We start from the raw sequence: 17450 nt of genomic DNA on the forward strand, positions 1-17450 counted from the left end.
TCGCAGTTCCTCCCCTCATCGTCACCATGTATGCTCAGCGTCCGTTGGCATATGCCCCTACGCCCTACAGCTACACGCCTAACCCGGCGTTGTCGGCTTCAATTAATCTGGATGAGGTAGGATGCTGGATGCCGCCACAGTTGGCTGCGTTGTTGGTTGACTGTCGCTGCAGGAAGTGAAACTAGCCTCCAGCTCGGCGGACCGGGACCTCTACGAGTCTCTGGCGGAAATCTACGGCATCATCGTCACGTTGGACGGTCTGGAGAAGGCCTATATCAAAGATGTGGTCACGGAAGCAGAGTACACGGAAACATGTGCCCGACTGCTGAAGCAGTACAAGTCCAGTTTGGGCGATGAGGCCGTTTCACGCGAGTTTGTCGATCTGGAGACCTTCAAGCGCGCCTGGGGAGTGAGTATCGCAAAGGATTCCTCATATCGTATCTCCAGAGCTGATCTTTATCTTCTCCTAGCTGGAATGCCCCCGTGCCACCGAACGCCTCCGGATCGGTCTCCCCGCAACAGTCGAACAGGCTTCTCACAGCACACCTGCCACGAACATGACCCCCGCAGCAGCTGGTCCTGCAGCAGGGGCATCCGGCAGTCTAATCCTGACGGCCACTGAGAACTTCATCACTTTCTTGGATGCGTTGAAGTTGAACATGGTCTCAAAGGATGCCCTGCACCCACTTCTGTCGGAGGTGATCCAATCCGTCAATAAGGTGACCGACGTGGATTTTGAGAACCGGGGCAAGATCATCCAGTGGCTGATCGCGTTGAATCAAATGCGGGCAACCGAGGAACTGGGTGAAGAACAGGCCCGCGAATTGGCGTTCGACATCGAGCAAGCATATCTGGGCTTCAAGGCCACATTAGGGTGAGAGATGGAGATCGGGAGTGGCGTTTGGAGTCGGAAGTTTGATACCAAAGTCAAGTTAGCTGCATTGTGTTCTAGAATGTTGCTTATTATTGCTTTTGTCTTGTGAAGTCGAAGCGTTGAAGTGCCATCTCTTATCTCGGAGCGGATCCGATGATCCGATCCGCGGAACAAACCACGCCAGCCTTTCCTATTTGGGTGATCACGACTTTTTTTTTGGCGGCCCTGCATCCGATCTCCCCCCAATCTTATTTTGCCACAGAGACGGCAAATATAAGAAGGGCGACCAGATTCCGTTCCTCCAGCTAGGCCTCCACGACGTACACGCACCGTAGTCGCACTAATCGACCTCCTCAGCGTTGCCCAACATGATCAGCGCCGACCCCGACCAGCCTCTCCACGGTACGTCCATTCTCCTCCGCCTCCCCCTGACAGATAGGAGCGATAATGGACTGATAAGGCCTCAGTGCTGGATCTTCCCCAGATTTACACAAAGCCCTCAGGCACCGAACTGATCCAAGCCCTCGACCTGCTAGCCGTTAAACCGCGAAGCTTCGGGCCCGTTGCTCATGAAGCGGTCAAGAGTCGAACCGTCGAACCGGCTGGCGTGACCCGATATCTGACATCGATCATCGCGAGCCCACTTTCATGGCTAGATACTGACGAGCTCCGGGAGGCCGTCTGGGACGCCGCTGCAGCCCGACTCAGTGAGCGCTCGGGTCGAACCGGTATACTATATCTCCGTAGTTTATTGACCATTTGATGTTGGCGGTCTTGCATCTGACATGGTGTTTGTTTTGACATAGCAATGCCCGCCATGTCCCGAGTCTTCTCCATCCCCGCCTCCTCGGGCGAAGAGTTCACACTGACCCTCCACGAACCCTCCCTCACAGCCGACAACCTAGGCATGAAGACCTGGGTCTCCTCATACCTCCTCTCCCGACGCCTCCACTCCCTTCTCGAATCCACCCCGCAACTCGTCCCCTCCGCATCCACTACCCCCAAAGTCCACCCCGACCGAACCCTTCGCGCCCTGGAACTCGGTGCCGGAACCGGCCTCGTGGGCCTCTCGCTCGCTGCGCTGCGCGGCAAATCAGCAACAATTCACCTCTCAGACCTCCCAGATATCGTCCCGAACCTGGCCCACAACGCAGCCCTCAACGTCGAGCTCCTGAACAGAACGGGCGGCGCCGTCACCACCGGCGTGCTCGACTGGTCCGTTACCCCAGACCCGCTTCCCACGCCGGAGGAACAATACGACCTGATCCTGGCCGCTGATCCGCTATACTCGCCCAACCACCCGAAGTGGCTGGTCGACACGATCACGCCCTGGCTGAGCCGGGGTCTCGATGCACGGGTCGTCCTTGAGATGCCCTTCCGCGACGCCTATCTGCCACAGATACAAGAACTCCGGGACCGCATGGGACAACTGGGACTGGCGGTGGTAGACGAGGGCGAAGAAATCGGGTACGATGACTGGGAGGCGGCAGACGGGGGCGCGCTGGAGGTTCGGTGTTGGTGGTCGGTCTGGGGTTGGAGCGAGAAGCTCTGATCTAATCCAGTCACGGTCTCGATCACGGCCACGGAGAGAAACATTATCCACGATTTCACGATGAGCAACGATACATACATACATACATACATACACGATGATAGAGTAGAGATTTAGACAAGTTGATAGAATCTCGAACGATCAGGATTGTGTTGATAGGATCTTGACGCAATGCATCTTGGCTGGAATGGTTTCCAGTACTGAGAACGTGTAATGTAGAAGTAACGAGTGACTGTCATTCTCCAATATGTAACTAACTAGACTTGATTACGAGATGTTGGCGACCACCGCTCACGTGCATCGAGTAAGTAGCACCTTCCCCATCTGCGATCCCTCCCCTTCCCCCTTTTAGGTACTCTCTCTCTCTCACCATGAATCTCCGTCTCCCACTCCAGAATCCCAGCATTCTCAAAAGCGCACAGGCAATATCGATATCACGAAAAAAAAACACCCTCAATCCCAAGACCCCATCCAACCCTACGTTGTAACCCCCTCAAAAAAGATCAGGTACAAAACCTACACCCCCATCCACAAACTGTGGTGGCACCCGGTGGCAAAAGACATCTAGAATTCCACTATGGATAGTCTGGAACAAGCCCCCACCACCCCCGGGGACCAGACTGATTAGTGCTTCGGCTTAGTCACTACTACTGCCCCAGTCAGGCTCAACAGTAAATGTAGTGGTCTGGATTTTTCTTTTTCTGTATGGCGCTGGGTATTTGGGTGCGTGGAGGGGAGGGGAGGGGAGGGATGCAGATTGATGAGGGGGGTTGGGGTGAGGTATGTATGTATCATATACGGGTGGTTATTTTGTATGTGGAGAGGGGTGGGGTGGGTTGTCGGTAGGTGGTCTGGATGGAATCATGAATGCGATGGTACGTCTGTGTAGCCTACGATTGAACGACTGAATAGAGAGTATAAAACCCTGGCTGATAATAAGAGCATCTCATTTCTGTATACTTCGTTGGAGGCATGCAAAACAATGGAATGCACTCTAGGCAAATGTCGTAGTTATACTCAGGACATCATCAAACCACCGATCATCACCCAGATCCATCGACTGCATCCATCCAATCTGATCTAGATCCGGAATACGGTGACGTTGATAGGTACCAGTATCAGGATTAGCGTTCCTGTTCTCCACACATTGTATCTGAGAAGCCATCTTATTCCACCTTGCTTCAGCCCACAGCCGACATCTGGTCAACAGCCTGGTTAGATACGTGAGCAAATGGTCGCTGCACTGAAGTTCCGGCTCCTTGCTGCTTAGATCCAGCTTCTGGAGCATACAGTCCATCGTCGATATTAGGTGGACCGTGTTGCGTACCGCCTGGCAATCCCAATCTGGGTCTTTGAGTGTCGATAGATATTTTAAGAGTGTGATGCTTAGAATCATCTGTGACCAGAAGTGAAACGGCTGGCCGACGAGTTTCGAGCAGGGGATTTTGTAGAAGCCGTCTAGCCATGACTTGATATTCTCGACGGATTGCCATAGGCACTCGAGGCGTTCGAATCCTAGTAAGATATCGCTGTCGCCTCTTCGGCCGGATAGATCGATAGGATGCGAGTCTTCGCTTATGGAATAGGCTAGTTGGTTCGTGTATAGTTCGACGTATTGCGCGTGTGTATTCAGGATATCTGCATGTTCCATTGGGGGGGGGGGGAAGTATTAGCAATTCTGCAGTGTGGATTATCTGGCGGGTTGTTTGCCTAAAATGACACTTGCCTAGCTGGGGGAGATCCAGAGGAAATGACGATCTAAGCTCATGCAGCTGCCTTCGTAAAGTCTTGATGTACAATAACCGAGGAGCTGATGCCACCGCAGGAGCTGCTCCGGTACGAACGAAATCTGTCTCCTCCTGCTGTCGGACGTAGTCTGCTCTTTGCTTCAGCAGCTGCAAGCGTACTTGAGAGACAAATAACTCATCTGAAGGACATGACTCGCTTATTGTGATAAATTGAAGGGCCTCTTCCATCTGGGGTGTCCATCTGATGGCGTCTTGACGTCCTAGATGTGAAGAAATACTAGGGACAGCCATACGTCAGTAGCTTGACTCTAAGAACAAGCACAGCAGTGGGGTTTGATAGATAATCAGGAAAGCCTTGCGCACTTGGAACTCAAAACAAAACATGCCAGCACTGCCCGCTGCCTTTCTAGTAGGCCGTAGGGTGTTTCATCATGAAGACTCTGACTATTTTCTTCAGCCCGCCCCTGGGTAATAGTCATCATGAGCTGCACATCCGTTGAGGATGGCTTGAACAACCGCAAATCATATACTAATGAGATGGCAAGCATCATGAGGCGAGAAATGAGGTCTGCTCTTCCAAGAAAAGCGTCGTTGCTCCATGCTATATACGTGAGCAATCCAAGAAGCAGGTCGATATTCGACTGGACTTTGATCAGAGCAGACGTAAACAGCACACGCTTCAGCTCCTCAACTTGAGACAGTCTCTCCTGTGTTGAGAATGTAATTACGGTGTGGATGGCTTGAAGTAAGAACGGCCTGTGCTGGCGAAGATACCGGCTTGTCATCTCTGGGGTGAGGTCGATGAAAGGGAAAAAAGGCAGCATTCGGGATCGGAAGAAACCAAGCCGCTCATCTGCTTGGCTTAGTGAAGGGGCAGAAGGATATGGCGAACAATCCTGAGACACAAACAACGGGTTTGTATTCGGCGAAAAGGATTGCATCGCAGATAACAATCTATCCATCTTGTCTTCGAGCTGAGCGATTCGTGTACCGGACTCTTCGACAGTGTGCGCATTGCGCCTGCGAACTGACGCTGATGGCTGACATCTCTTCTTGAGCCGGAGACATCTAGAGAGCAATTAGCTGGATGTGATGTATAAGCGGGTCTGTATCATCAGTTAAACTTTCGCAATTAGCGTTGCTTGAGGCACGCACACACCGGCACTTGGCCTTGTAGCACTGCGTGCAAGCTTGGCCATAGGTGCTGGCTTGGTTCAGAGCTGCGTTCGATCTCTCCATGGTATTGACTGGTGAGACGAGCTATGCCAAAGGATCGGGATGTCTCTGTTGATGGCATGTATCTGCTCATCGCCCACCGGGGTTATCTCCGTGTCATCCCGGCGGATTTGGCCCCCGAAGTCCGTCTACGGATTCAGGGGGTTGGTTTTCTTGCCTCCGTGTCTCAACATATATTTTGTTAGTTTTCCGGGCCACTGAGAGAACGCTCAAGTATATGGTTGGGTCTAGCAGCCGTGGCGAGAAAGAAGAGAGGGTTGTGAGGAAGGGAGGAAAGTGACTGTCTGTTGAAATAGCGGAAGACGGGTTTCCGCATCTGGAAAAGCAATCTAGAGGCGTATGCACTGAGAAAGTGTTGTTCATAAGTGCTATTGGGGGATTATCCAAGTATGAATACATTATATCAAGCTCATTCTCTATTAGACGTACTATATCCCGCAGCTAAGGTGAGGTTGTTATTAGAGAACACGGGCTATGTACTACACAAAAGCTCCATATGTTGAACATGAATGAATGATACAGAAAAGTTTCTTCTAAAGGTTCCCCTCTTGAACGCCCCTCAAACTCACGCAGTATCTTCAAGAAGTCCAATTTCACCGAGAGCCGAATCCTTGTTGATCAGAGAGATAAACAACCCGTAGGGAAGAAATGTATTGCAGAGCCAACTGAGAGTCGAAGCCTGTCCGCGTCGAATAAAAGCGCTGTCACCCTTGATAACATCTTCAACTACATTCTTCGCTGCGATGTCGATGTTCTGTTTATTGGGGTGTACCATGGTCTTCTTGTGGCGATCTATCACCGATGTTATCTTCCGATAATACGAATCCGGGGGCAGCTCGAGGTCCGGGATATTGGCGGGATCGTTTCCGCTTGTCTGGACGCCGCCAAGTATGACTGTGACGACTCGCACGCCGAGAGGCGCCATCTCGAGACGCAGCGTCTCGGAAATTCTCGTTTCGGCACACCTAGAGCTGCTGTATACACCTGCATCGGAGTCAGCATCAGCGGTTGGAGGAATCTTCAGAGATGAGAGTCAGGACGTACCCGCCCAAGCAAAAACCATTTCGCTCGAAACTGAGCTGATGTTGCACATCGTGCCTTTGGCCTCGATGAGCATGGGCGCGAATGCCTGCGCCATGGCAACAATGCTCCAAACATTTGTGTCGTACACTTTCTTCGCGTCGTCGAGGGATGCGTCTAGAAGCGGCACTATGGCGTTGACGCCGGCGTTGTTGACCAGGATATCGAGTGTCCCTCCTGTATGTTGCGCAATCACGTTCGCGCATTGGCGGATAGATTCAACCGAGGTGACTTCCAGTTCGACAATCTTGATTCCGTCGATTTCAGCCAGCGATCCGGCTTTGGCCTGATTGCGTAGCGTCGCGAAGACCCGGAAGCCTTTGGCGTGGTAGACCTTTGCCATTGCTGCCCCGAGTCCTCCAGCGCTGCAGCCGGTGACCAAGACTGTTTTAGACATTTCAGCGATTGTCAGTGCGATGAGAAATTCTCGTAGCTGATTTCGTGATCGATACTATGGGTCGAGTCGGCGACATAGCTGGAGACAAGACTTCGTTTATTATATGGTACATGATAAACGAATTCCGGAAAGCAAATCCGTCGGAGTGTCATAATGAGAGAAGCACCACAATGCTCAGTCAGCAAATCCATACCATGAAAGCTACGGAGCGGAGGAGACAGAGGGGATTCCATCGGGTTTCGCCCATTCATTTACCGGTGAACTGCACGATCATGATGAGAGCATTGGGCCTATATTTGGGTTATCGGCATCTCTGTGAACAGTCAATAGTGTGGGGAGCAAATAATAATCCCAGTCATTATAAGGCATCATATAGTCCTTCCTATCATCCCGGAGTCTACCTCTAAGACTCTGCAAATAGTAGTATAGCACCGACTGCCTTCAAACGCGTGTCAGGTGTCTTGTGTCAAAGCAGTAGTGTTTGTTGGGATCTGAATGAATGAGACAACACATTAAATATACCGAAGAAACCCCATGATCTCATAAAATTCGGTCTAGCACCATGCAGCTCAGCGGACATCAATGTACTATTTATTGCATAGAGATGAAGTTGAATCAAAACATCTAGGTAGATAGAAGAGGCAAGGCAAGTGGGTTGTACGCCGTCCAGGCGCCGCGGATCGGAGAATTACATCAGCCAGGCAACAACCAGGCATCAAGGCAAGACACCATTCCTCATCCGGCGATGACATATGACGCAGCTTGGCGCCGCCACCGGGGCGATAAGTGGAGGAAGAGGAGGGGAGAGGCCATCACTACTACTACTCACTGCCCTGACTATATTAAACTGCCTTATTACTGTCCCAAGCTCCCCAGGCATGATCTCATCTACGTCTTAGCTTAGTTGAAAATCAATATCTCTTCTCTTTAGCTTCTTGCTTCTTTCCACAAATCGTCACATACAAAGCAAACTCCCACTGCCACTGCTACTGCCACTGCAGCAGTAACCGCCAACATGGTCATCGGGCTCCTCACAATCACCGCCATCCCCACCGTCACCGGCGCCGCGATGGCAGTGAGCGAGCAGCGCAAAGCAAACGAGAGAAAAGCCGACGCTCTGCGCATGATGAAATTCAATATCGATCTTGCGCCGCCGCCGGGGGAAGAGCCCGATGAAGATTTACATTCACGACGGGTGGTGTTGAGGGATCAGAAGGTATGGTTGTTCCGATGCGATGCGCGATCTGGTTCCTACTGGTTGGTTACAAGCGACTAACCGATGCGTGTCAACACCCACAGGTATATATCGACGATCGAATACCCTCGAAGCGACGAGTCCCCGCACATACCGCCGCAGCGTTCTACATCGACTACCCCGAGCCAGACCACATGAAGGGTCTCAAGCGGGGGTTTGGGCTGGCGACAACCATCTCAGATAACCCGCCTATGTTGGGGTGGATATATGTGGATGTTAACACATGTGAGCTGAAGTACGGGAACCGGACGCAAAGCTGCGAGCATATCGTTGGGCCGTGGGATTGGGAGGATGAGGAGACAACTGTGACGCTGGAGGGGAATAGGAATTTTATGGCCGTGCAGGAAGACGACGGCGCTTGGGCACTGTACCTCGATCTGGATGGTGATGAGCTGGAGGACGTCCTGGAGGAACAGGGGAAAGTTGATAATGACTTCCAGCCGCTACGGTTGAAAAGGAATCTGATCGTTGAAGAGCCGGTGCAACAAAATAAAAATGACAACTCCTGATCTATATCCATGTGCTGGATTGGGGAATCGTAGGGTAAATTTTGGTTTAATCGTACAAGAAATATTCCGTAGATTGGACATGCATTATGCTCATGCCAACCTAATCCTGAAGGCCTGCCCAGCCGTCGTCGCTGTCAGCGTCTGCACCAGGCTGCGGTTGGGATTTCCTGTTGCGGCTCGCTGCGATCAAGTCCCTCTTCTTGTTCTCCATGCGTCGCTCGTATCCACTCTTCGTGCTGATTCTTGACTTCTTGTCTTTATTGTCATCCTTGTCGCCCTTGGGCGTCTGTCTGGCTTTGACGCCATGCCTCTTGAGCTCCTGCTTGTTCTTCTTGGTGAGGTCTGGGAGGGCATCCAACAGCCACTTCTGCACGGACTTCTCCTCGGATGTGCCTCGGAGCTTCTCGCTGACATCGATGACATTTGCAATGCTCTTGACGTAGGGAATATCCTCCTTGGTGTAGTATGTGACAGCAATTCCGCCTTCGCGACCGGCTCTGCCAGTCCGTCCCACGCGGTGGACGTAGACTGCAGCGGAATTGGGGATATCGTAGTTAACAACTCCATTGATGCCTCGGAAATCAACACCACGGGCAAGAAGATCTGTTGTGACAAGAATCCAGATTTCTCCTTTCCGGAACTGCTTCATGATATCGGACCGTTGGCCATCCGATAGATCCGAGTGGAGAACGGCGATACGTGAGGAACCACCGGCCTCAGGAGGGATGTCGTAGCGCAGTTCGGAATGTAGGGCAACCGCTCGGGGAATCGTCTGGGTGAAGATCAAGAAAGGCGGACGGAGGCGCACATCCGTCGCTGACGCTGCGGCGGGATGAAGGAGCTGTCTTAGGCCCAGCAGCTTTCCTTGCTCGGTGGCGGCATAGATCAGCTTGTGTTTGATGTTGGGGATGGCCGAGTCCTTCAGCCCGACCACGAGACGAAGCAACGGGTAAGACTTGGTTTGGCTCGAAGCCTCCTTTCGCTCCTTGATCGTCGACTTGGCGAAGTCTTCGACGCTTGATCCCATCGTCGCTGACCACAGGCTCGCTCGAAGTTCGGGATGTGTGCACGCGCGCCAGATGTCGAGAGTCTGCTCGCGGAAAAGGGGATCCAAGAGAACGTCCGCTTCATCCAAAACCAGGTTCCTTACCAGAGGCATGGTCCCCATTGGCTTGGTCTTGTTTGCAGAAAGCGAGTTAACCAGAAGGAGTGGAGTCGTTACGATAATGTCGCTCTTGGTCACAGGTGCCTGTGCCTTGCTGGTCGTTTCGGCGGTCTTTTCATCATCCTCGGATTCCGAAGACCCCGAGTCATCTTCATCCAGAACATCTTTCTCGTCATCATCGTGGCGATCTACTACCCGCATTCCCTTCTTCATCAGCGTGATCTTCACGCCGGTTCCCACGGCCAACTTCCTGCCCTCATTAACAATCTGACTGGCAAGCTCCTTGGTCGGGGCGACGACGACAGCGAAGATTCCACGTTCTTCGGACTGCGCATGGTGGTGTCGGACAATCTTGTTAATCACCGGGATCATGAACGACAGCGTCTTGCCACTTCCCGTGGGCGCGACAGTCAAGAGATCCGGCTCGATGCTCTCCTCGGTGCCAGACTTCTGGGAGAGTGACCGATCTCCCAGCAACAAAGGGAGACTACCCAGTTGAACTTCCGTAGGGACAGTGAAACCTTGCTCAGCGATGTTCTCCGCAAGTCGCCGGGAGATCTTGTACTTTGACCGCAGCTCCTTGAAGGACACCAAAGGCTGTGGAAACAGCCGACGGGCTTTCTTCTGTTCCTTCTTAGTGAGAGCCTGAACGGGCTCTTCCTTCTGCTGCTTTCTCTTCTTCTTTTTCTTCGTAGACTCTTCATTCTGAGCTTGCGGTTGCGCCGGCTGAACTTCCTCGAAATCGCGCATATCAGTCACCTTGATCTTGTGGGAGTTCAAGATCGTCCGACGCTGCACTTCATCCATAGACTCATCGTCTTCCGAATCAGATCCATCTTTCGCGTCAACAGGACCCTCCTGTTCCTTTTTCGACGATGCGCCAGCCGTCGTCGACTTTTTACCTGAGCCGAAGAAGTCTAGTTCCGCGGCGTCGCCATCTTCCGAGTCTGAATCGCCCGCTGCTGGGATTCTCTTCCGTTTCTTGCCCAGGGTGCTTGCTTCCAGGAGCTCGGTCTGAGAGTCGCGGAAGAGCTGGGGGTTCTCCGCCTTGCCTTTGGACGGCAGCGTGGAGGACAGGGAACTACCAGTCTTGAACTTGGTGGACCTCGTCAGCAGTTTGAACGCATCCATCTTAGTTTATGAGGAGTGCCGACCCATGCGACCAATTTAATATTAGACGGGTGCTTGGGGACCAGCTATGGATGGGTGTCGAGTCGCGTTGTCGGTCTCAATGAGGAAAAAGTTTCGATGCTGAAATTCTTTCCCGCACGGGCCAATCAGAGTCAAGCAACCCTGCCTTGCGGTCCAGAAGGAGTGGAGGGTGCCAGCGTATCAGATTTATTTATTCCAAATTTATACGGGGGAACAGAACTATTTGAAGGGAAAATATACAAGTATTTCAAAAAGATCACATTTTGTTCCAGGCATGAATAGCAACGGAGACGTCCTATCTTCACATCCATCATGTGTCGATCCCGCCACTGTATTGCAGCCATCGTAGGCATCGCTATCCTGGTAGCATTTCAGATCCATCAAGACATCCTGTGAATCAAGGTGTGAAATTGGTTTAATCCACTGCACAGACCACATAGCCAACACTCTACGATGAGGATGACTGGAGAGAAAGTCGTCTATATATCTCAACGATGGCACCCATCAAGTTCTATAAGACTTTCCAGCAAACACCCAGAACACAAAGATCGTCCACAAGCACCACGGCGTCTCCGACTTTTAAGAAGATGAAGTATTGAAAGTGACCAGACGTACGCAATTGCCCCGTATTGCACAACCTCAGACAACAGTTTATTCCATCGTCTATCATACAATAGTACAGCACACAAAGGAAAAAAGGGAGGGGGGGTAAGAGAAGGATGACAGGCTAAGGCACGACGGCTTGGTATTTATCTAATGGTGGTGCTCAGCGTGTCCCCGGTAGCCGACGATGTTCATCCGGCCGACGATCTCACCGACGGTGAAGAAACCAATGACCTCCGCAAGGGTGACACCAGCCAGAGCGATCTCCTTCTTGTTGGCGTTGCGAACACGGGACAGGATGGACTGGGAGGAGAAGCCGGCGTTCTTGAGGGCGGCAGGGTTGCTGAAGACGTTGATCAAGGGCTGGAAGTAAGACTGGAAGGTAACCAGGTTCCTAGGGTCGGGGGTCAGTGATTTGTCGCTCCTGTGGCTAGATGGCCTGGAATCGCTTACGGGGGAGTCATGTTCTGTCCACGGAAGATCAGACGGCCGAGCTCGAGGCCGACCCGCGAGTAGTAGAGGGTAGGGGGTATCATGGCTGGATTATCACGCAGATGGTTAGCAACGACTCGAGCAAGGTAAGAGATCACGGGCGTCCGGAACTGGGTTCCTTCACGATGTGATTCAATGATAGCAGCCATTCTTGCCACTACCACCGCACCACTCGATGAACAAACCCAGGACGGATTGCAGGGTGAATATCATGGATTGTCTGCTTACAATCGACAAAGGCGATGACTTTTCCGGTTCTTCCACCAACCTTTCTCAGGGCACTGCCGAGGCCCTGAGCGGCGTTCGAGAGGGCAGGGCCAGCGGTCGAGGAGACACGAGACAGACCCTCAGACGCCTTCGAGGCAGCCTGGCCGGCCTTGGAGGCGGCTTCTGAGGTGGTAGAGGCGTGTCTGACCGCGGTCCTGCGGGTCAGGAACTGCGATTGCCGAAGCACGGCACGGGACGCCGTGGCGGACATCTTGAAGACCACTGGAATGGATATAACGCTAAAAGGAGAGAATGACTCTGGGAGGTCACTGATGGAGGACAAAAAGGTCCAATGGCGGTTGGGTCAAGAGCCGGTGACACTGGTTCGTCGCGCAATTGCAGGACCAGAATCTGAGATTTGAGGTTCGGGAAGTTCAGGGAAGAGCCTCCACTTCCGTGTCACGTGAGCCCGTGCCATGCCTTGTTTATCTCCTGCCAGGCAACTTCTCTGCTCCCTTTGTCTTCGATTTATCTTTCACTCAGACGGTCGCACTTTGATATCCTTCTGGATTGCCGGCGAAATTAATTTTTTTCCAGCTATAAACGATCCCCAAGATATCTGAAAAATCCATGCGAAGCCGATTGTTTTGTTTACTATTCAGCAGCGCTGACACAATCCAGCTCACTTACAATGACAGTCATTTAGTTCCTACACTGACGAACCATTCCTATGAAATCGAGAACGACCCAATGCAGCATCAACGTCAAGTCTACGACTAGTCACTCCTAGTCTTTGACCGTGACCCTGATCCCTTACCGAGATCCACATGCCCGTTATGGCTTGGAAACAACAACAAGAAGGGACCTGCCACTAGGTGGCTCTGCACGTGCATGGATATGCCACGTACTCCTTTCAGGCTTCTATGATCCCCTGCTCTGGACTGCTACCCTGGTCGATAGTTGATAGCCGATAGTCGTGCAGTGCAGATAATGAGCGGTGGCATACTCAAGGGCTCTGTCAGAGCTACACGAATCCAGCAAAACGTCTGTCAGAGATGCATGGTGCTTTTTCCATGATAATGAGAGCTATAACTGGACTTCCGCGCCAAACGGGCATCACAGCGATGCGGGCAATCTTGCCGTTAGCGGATATCCGATAACGTGTTTCTGGACTCATGGCTAGGCGTAGAGATGGCCTTCTAAGAGAAAACGTGCCATTGACTTGCTTTTATCTACGAGCATCTATCATCGCCACGGAAGATATCCAGCGCACAGGCTGGCGCATTAATATGGAGCAGACGATGCGCCTGATTGTTGTGGACGTCCGTAGGGGCTTGATATGGGCTGTCTTCTATGGCTTACTAGAAAGCGATGGTTATTATCAATGTCAAGAATTCAACCAATGCAGTCAACCCTATACCAATGGTGCCAATATCAAGTCAGCTTGGTTACGGGGCACGTAGCACAAATGCCCTTTCCTGATTGGCCATCTCGGCTACTCTGATTAACGCCGACAAAAATATAGCCTCGTGTTCAAGTCAGATACTACGACACAGAGCATCTACCCAGACATTAACTTGTTTTATTAACTGGTAAGATTATCTGTTGGATGTGCCCCAAGGCTGAACCGTGCGGTATAAAGGAGTACACGTTTTCACTTTGAGATTTCTTTAGTCTATATCACTTTCTGTTTTTCTCCACAACTGGCATCAATTATTGCCAAAGAAAAGCCCCCGGCAATAACACAATGATCGAAGCTCAGATAGAGATCGCCGCCTCACCATCACAGGTGCGGGAAGTCGTACGTACCAGCGCAAATCATCAATAGGGGTCAGGGTGCTGACCATCCTTACCAAACGATAGTTGCTCGACTTCTCCAAATACCCAGAATGGCATACGAATTTTGTCAAGCTACTCGAATCAGAAGACAACACCAGGTCCCTTCAGTCCCTTGAACCAGGAGACAAAATCAAGTGCGACATTGATGGGATGCAGTTCACCGCTGAGATCAAGGTAGGTGAAACCTGCCAACCAAGTCGACCTCCCCGCAACCCTCGTATCAGAAGAAAGACAGAGAGCGGGGGTGGCCAAAGCTGAAACTGACTTCATTGAAAAGGAGAATTCCGACTCTTTATACCAATGGCAAGGACCTCCGGTTTTTGGCTTGATTGCCGGTCTCCACAGTTTTCACATGGAATCCGCCAACAACGGGGCGTCGACGATCTTCAAACAGACGGAGAAATTCACAGGCCCTATCTCGTTCCTCATGACGCCCACGTTGCTGGGGAGGAAGATGCTAGGCCAGTACAATCAGTTCAATCGGGATCTAAAGACTCGAGTGGAAGCGATGAAGTGACCTGGAATTTCGGTTGGACTATTTAGTATTGATGATCGATGAGCGAAGGGGGGTCTCGGAGATACCAATCCACCTAGGTCCGCTCTAGGTAGCAGCTTGGTAGCCATAGCCGACGCTCGGCAGATGCCAGTCCAATCTATCTTAATAATAGGGGTTCAAATGCCTGCCTGCCTGTGCTGAGCACGTAGAAATGAAGGACCGATCCATGGAAGGATCAGGCGCTATTGAATGTCCCTGGCCCGCCACGTGACTTGGGGCCTGCCTGGCGGGGCGCGAATCCCGCTTAGTCAACGCGTCACCGCTCCATCTGTCTCGCGCGTGTCGAGCCACGAAGCTGCTGCACTTGCAAAAGCTGCAAAGCGCCTTGCTGGTGCGACCCAGCATCGTCTCTGGTTGTTATCCGGTACAGCAAGCCCAATCCATCCTATTTTTACCGGGTGGTTGTGGCGCAGAACTTCGATCCAGATCTCTAAGCCTTTCAGCCCCAGCGCCGGCACAAGTTTTACCCCCTAGCCAAGCCTTAAGGTTTTGGCAGCTGAACTTGCTGAAGATAATGCCGATGATCCTTCAGATGCGCCTTCCCACTGAAAACTGCCCGGTCGATCTTTTCTTCGAACCGCAATCGGCAGCAAATTGAGTTGCTCTATCGATTTGGCCCGGCACCGTCGGGTCCGGGCTACTGCGCACTATCATAACGGCCCCAAATTAGACTAGACTGCACCAGATCTCGACCGGTGAAACGCACAGCTTGAACGAGGCACTGCTCCTGTCGAATCCTGGTCGATTGCAAAACGCAGCGCTCAGCCACACACGCCGCATCACATAGGGCACATCGTCATGAAACCAAAAATCCTTGCGCTGGTGTTTGGTGAGGACGAATTGACTGCCTGACACGTGTATACGTAACGCTCATTGAAGCCAAGATCAGTGGGTCTCCACATCGTAGCCCATGGTCCAATTCTAGAATCTCAAAAGAGAAAGACAACTCATTTGATTGGACTCTCTAACTATTCACAGTATGGCTCGTTTCATGGACAATGGTTCTGAACGGATGGTACGTAGCCTTATATTGCGGATCCAGCTTTGGGGCCCTGGGCCTTCTTAAACCGGGTCTCTCCCTGTCCCTGCGCTGCTTTCTTTCTTCAATTGCATTCTTTCAGATTAAAGAAGAAACCACTTCAATCCCCTTTCTTATAAAAACACTCCATTCAAAGACACAATGTTTGGTGAAGGCATCCTGAGCTGGTTCCGCTCCAACAAGGAGTCGGCCCCCGAGACCACCTGGGACGCTAACACATTGACCATGACCCAGCCCCAAAGCCCGGCTGGACTTCCTACTGAGGGTGTTGTTACCGGCCAGCCTGTATGTTCTCACTTTGACCTCCCTGAGACGATTGAGCATGGCACTAACATGAGACTCCTAGATGCCGAACAACAACATGGAACTGAGCCTTCGTGGTGGTGGCCCTCCCCCCGGACCCGGTGATGAGTGAGTAGTCACTACCCTACCTTCATATCTCTCCAAGTATGATCGTCCTAACACTTTATCTCTCAATAGCTGCTGCTGCTGCTTCGACTGCTTTTGCTGCTGTGGTGACTGCTGCGGCCCCGATGGTCCCCCCGGCGGTTTCGGTGGCCCTGGTGGCCCTGGTGGCCCTGGTTTCGGCGGTCCTCCGGGTCCTGGTGGTCCTGGTGGTCCTGGTGGCCCTGGTGGCCCCGGCGGCCCTGGAGGCTGGTGATAATATCCAGCAACGATCATGTTTTGTTTACTCGTTTTATCCGCCACGCCCGAATTTGATACCACTATGTTGAACATGCTGTTGTGGCGCAACGAGAGATTGCCTCTCTTGTTTGCGGGATGGACTACTTCTGGAGTGTTATTGTGTATAAGGCGCAGGATGGATACATGCTTTGCGCGCCTATTTCTTGTACAAATTTATGTCATTTTTGTTGAAACCGTTCGATCATACTTCTGCGGGAAGGAACTACTTTATCAAGGACAAACATTTGTTTCTTGCCTGTATACTTATCAATTGTCAGGCCTCCTACTCCGTATAGTGTTTGTTCGCCTTTGAAGCTACATGGAATATGTGATTCGAATTTTCAATTGTTCATCTCACATACCTAACTTGTTATCTGTGGTGCTGACAGATCTGATAGCTCCAGGCAGATCGTCTGATATCACCTGATTGCGCGGCATGGAACATAATTAGGTCGCGAACAGCCGGTTTCCACTTTCCAGTCGCATCATGCTTACCACTTGGACTGGACACGTTCTGGACTCACCACTTACAAGCTTCTCCACTTTATATGTAACATGATGGGCAACCTCATGCATAACACCCTGCTGACATCTCCACTCGAAGCAGCGAGTGCATCTCCGGTCCTATCACCAGCGACTACGTATCGACCCCCTTGTCGATGACCGAGCTCCTGTAACCTCCCGTCATGGCAGCTGCGTCCAACACACGAGTGAGACATGCTTGGTGGCTTTTGGTCGAGGCGGGGAAAATGGCGGGGGAAAAGGCAGCCAAGCCATTCATTGGGTTTCCTCTCTTCCGGCTCGGCATCCCAGGCCCGTCTGCCTCTTTTGTGATCGATCTCCTAAATGGCCACCCACAGGAATCCCGGGGACTAGACCAATAATTCGGAATCCATGCAAGGCGTCCAGCTTCTGAACTAAAGTCCCTGCATCAGCACGACCCCTATAGTGGCGAAGATCTCCGATAATTGACCGAGATGGACGGGAAAAAAAATAACAAAGTCACGTTTCCCTGTTCTGGCCTGGGAGTCCATTCCCAATCTTGTCATCCTTGACCTCGTG

The 17450-nt window shown here is 51.8% G+C and overlaps 5 protein-coding genes across 5 annotated transcripts; 3 read left to right on the plus strand and 2 right to left on the minus strand.

The window, feature by feature from the left end:
* Window positions 1-21: 21 nt before the first annotated feature.
* Window positions 22-8651, plus strand: BO70DRAFT_384954 (VPS28-domain-containing protein; the record flags this gene model as incomplete). Its single annotated transcript, XM_025545699.1, has 9 exons — window positions 22-116; window positions 173-409; window positions 471-874; window positions 1251-1276; window positions 1342-1602; window positions 1681-2381; window positions 5046-5088; window positions 7889-8103; window positions 8187-8651. Exons 1-9 carry the CDS (start codon window positions 27-29, stop codon window positions 8649-8651), a joined length of 2442 nt encoding a protein of 813 aa, XP_025402825.1. The 5' UTR covers window positions 22-26.
* rok1 (RNA-dependent ATPase ROK1) lies at window positions 8625-11013 on the minus strand. The gene has a single exon (XM_025542430.1). The coding sequence runs from the start codon at window positions 10945-10947 to the stop codon at window positions 8752-8754; it is 2196 nt and encodes a 731-aa protein (XP_025402826.1). The 5' UTR covers window positions 10948-11013; the 3' UTR covers window positions 8625-8751.
* Window positions 11014-11476: 463 nt separating this feature from the next.
* BO70DRAFT_358992 (F1F0 ATP synthase subunit g) lies at window positions 11477-12661 on the minus strand. Its single transcript, XM_025542431.1, has 3 exons — window positions 12292-12661; window positions 12025-12109; window positions 11477-11965 (listed from the first exon to the last, which is right to left on the minus strand). Exons 1-3 carry the CDS (start codon window positions 12539-12541, stop codon window positions 11722-11724), a joined length of 579 nt encoding a protein of 192 aa, XP_025402827.1. The 5' UTR covers window positions 12542-12661; the 3' UTR covers window positions 11477-11721.
* A 1306-nt stretch (window positions 12662-13967) lies between these two features.
* BO70DRAFT_426397 (SRPBCC domain-containing protein) lies at window positions 13968-14626 on the plus strand (the record flags this gene model as incomplete). The annotated part of the gene is made up of 3 exons (XM_025547780.1): window positions 13968-14071; window positions 14134-14283; window positions 14387-14626. The coding sequence occupies exons 1-3, from the start codon at window positions 14018-14020 to the stop codon at window positions 14624-14626; spliced, it is 444 nt and encodes a 147-aa protein (XP_025402828.1). The 5' UTR covers window positions 13968-14017.
* A 925-nt stretch (window positions 14627-15551) lies between these two features.
* aclF (extracellular proline rich protein) lies at window positions 15552-16681 on the plus strand. The gene is made up of 3 exons (XM_025542432.1): window positions 15552-15989; window positions 16051-16115; window positions 16185-16681. The coding sequence occupies exons 1-3, from the start codon at window positions 15846-15848 to the stop codon at window positions 16363-16365; spliced, it is 390 nt and encodes a 129-aa protein (XP_025402829.1). The 5' UTR covers window positions 15552-15845; the 3' UTR covers window positions 16366-16681.
* Window positions 16682-17450: the final 769 nt, after the last annotated feature.

This window comes from Aspergillus heteromorphus (assembly GCF_003184545.1).
Source record: "Aspergillus heteromorphus CBS 117.55 chromosome Unknown BO70scaffold_3, whole genome shotgun sequence".
Lineage (NCBI taxonomy): Eukaryota > Fungi > Ascomycota > Eurotiomycetes > Eurotiales > Aspergillaceae > Aspergillus > Aspergillus heteromorphus.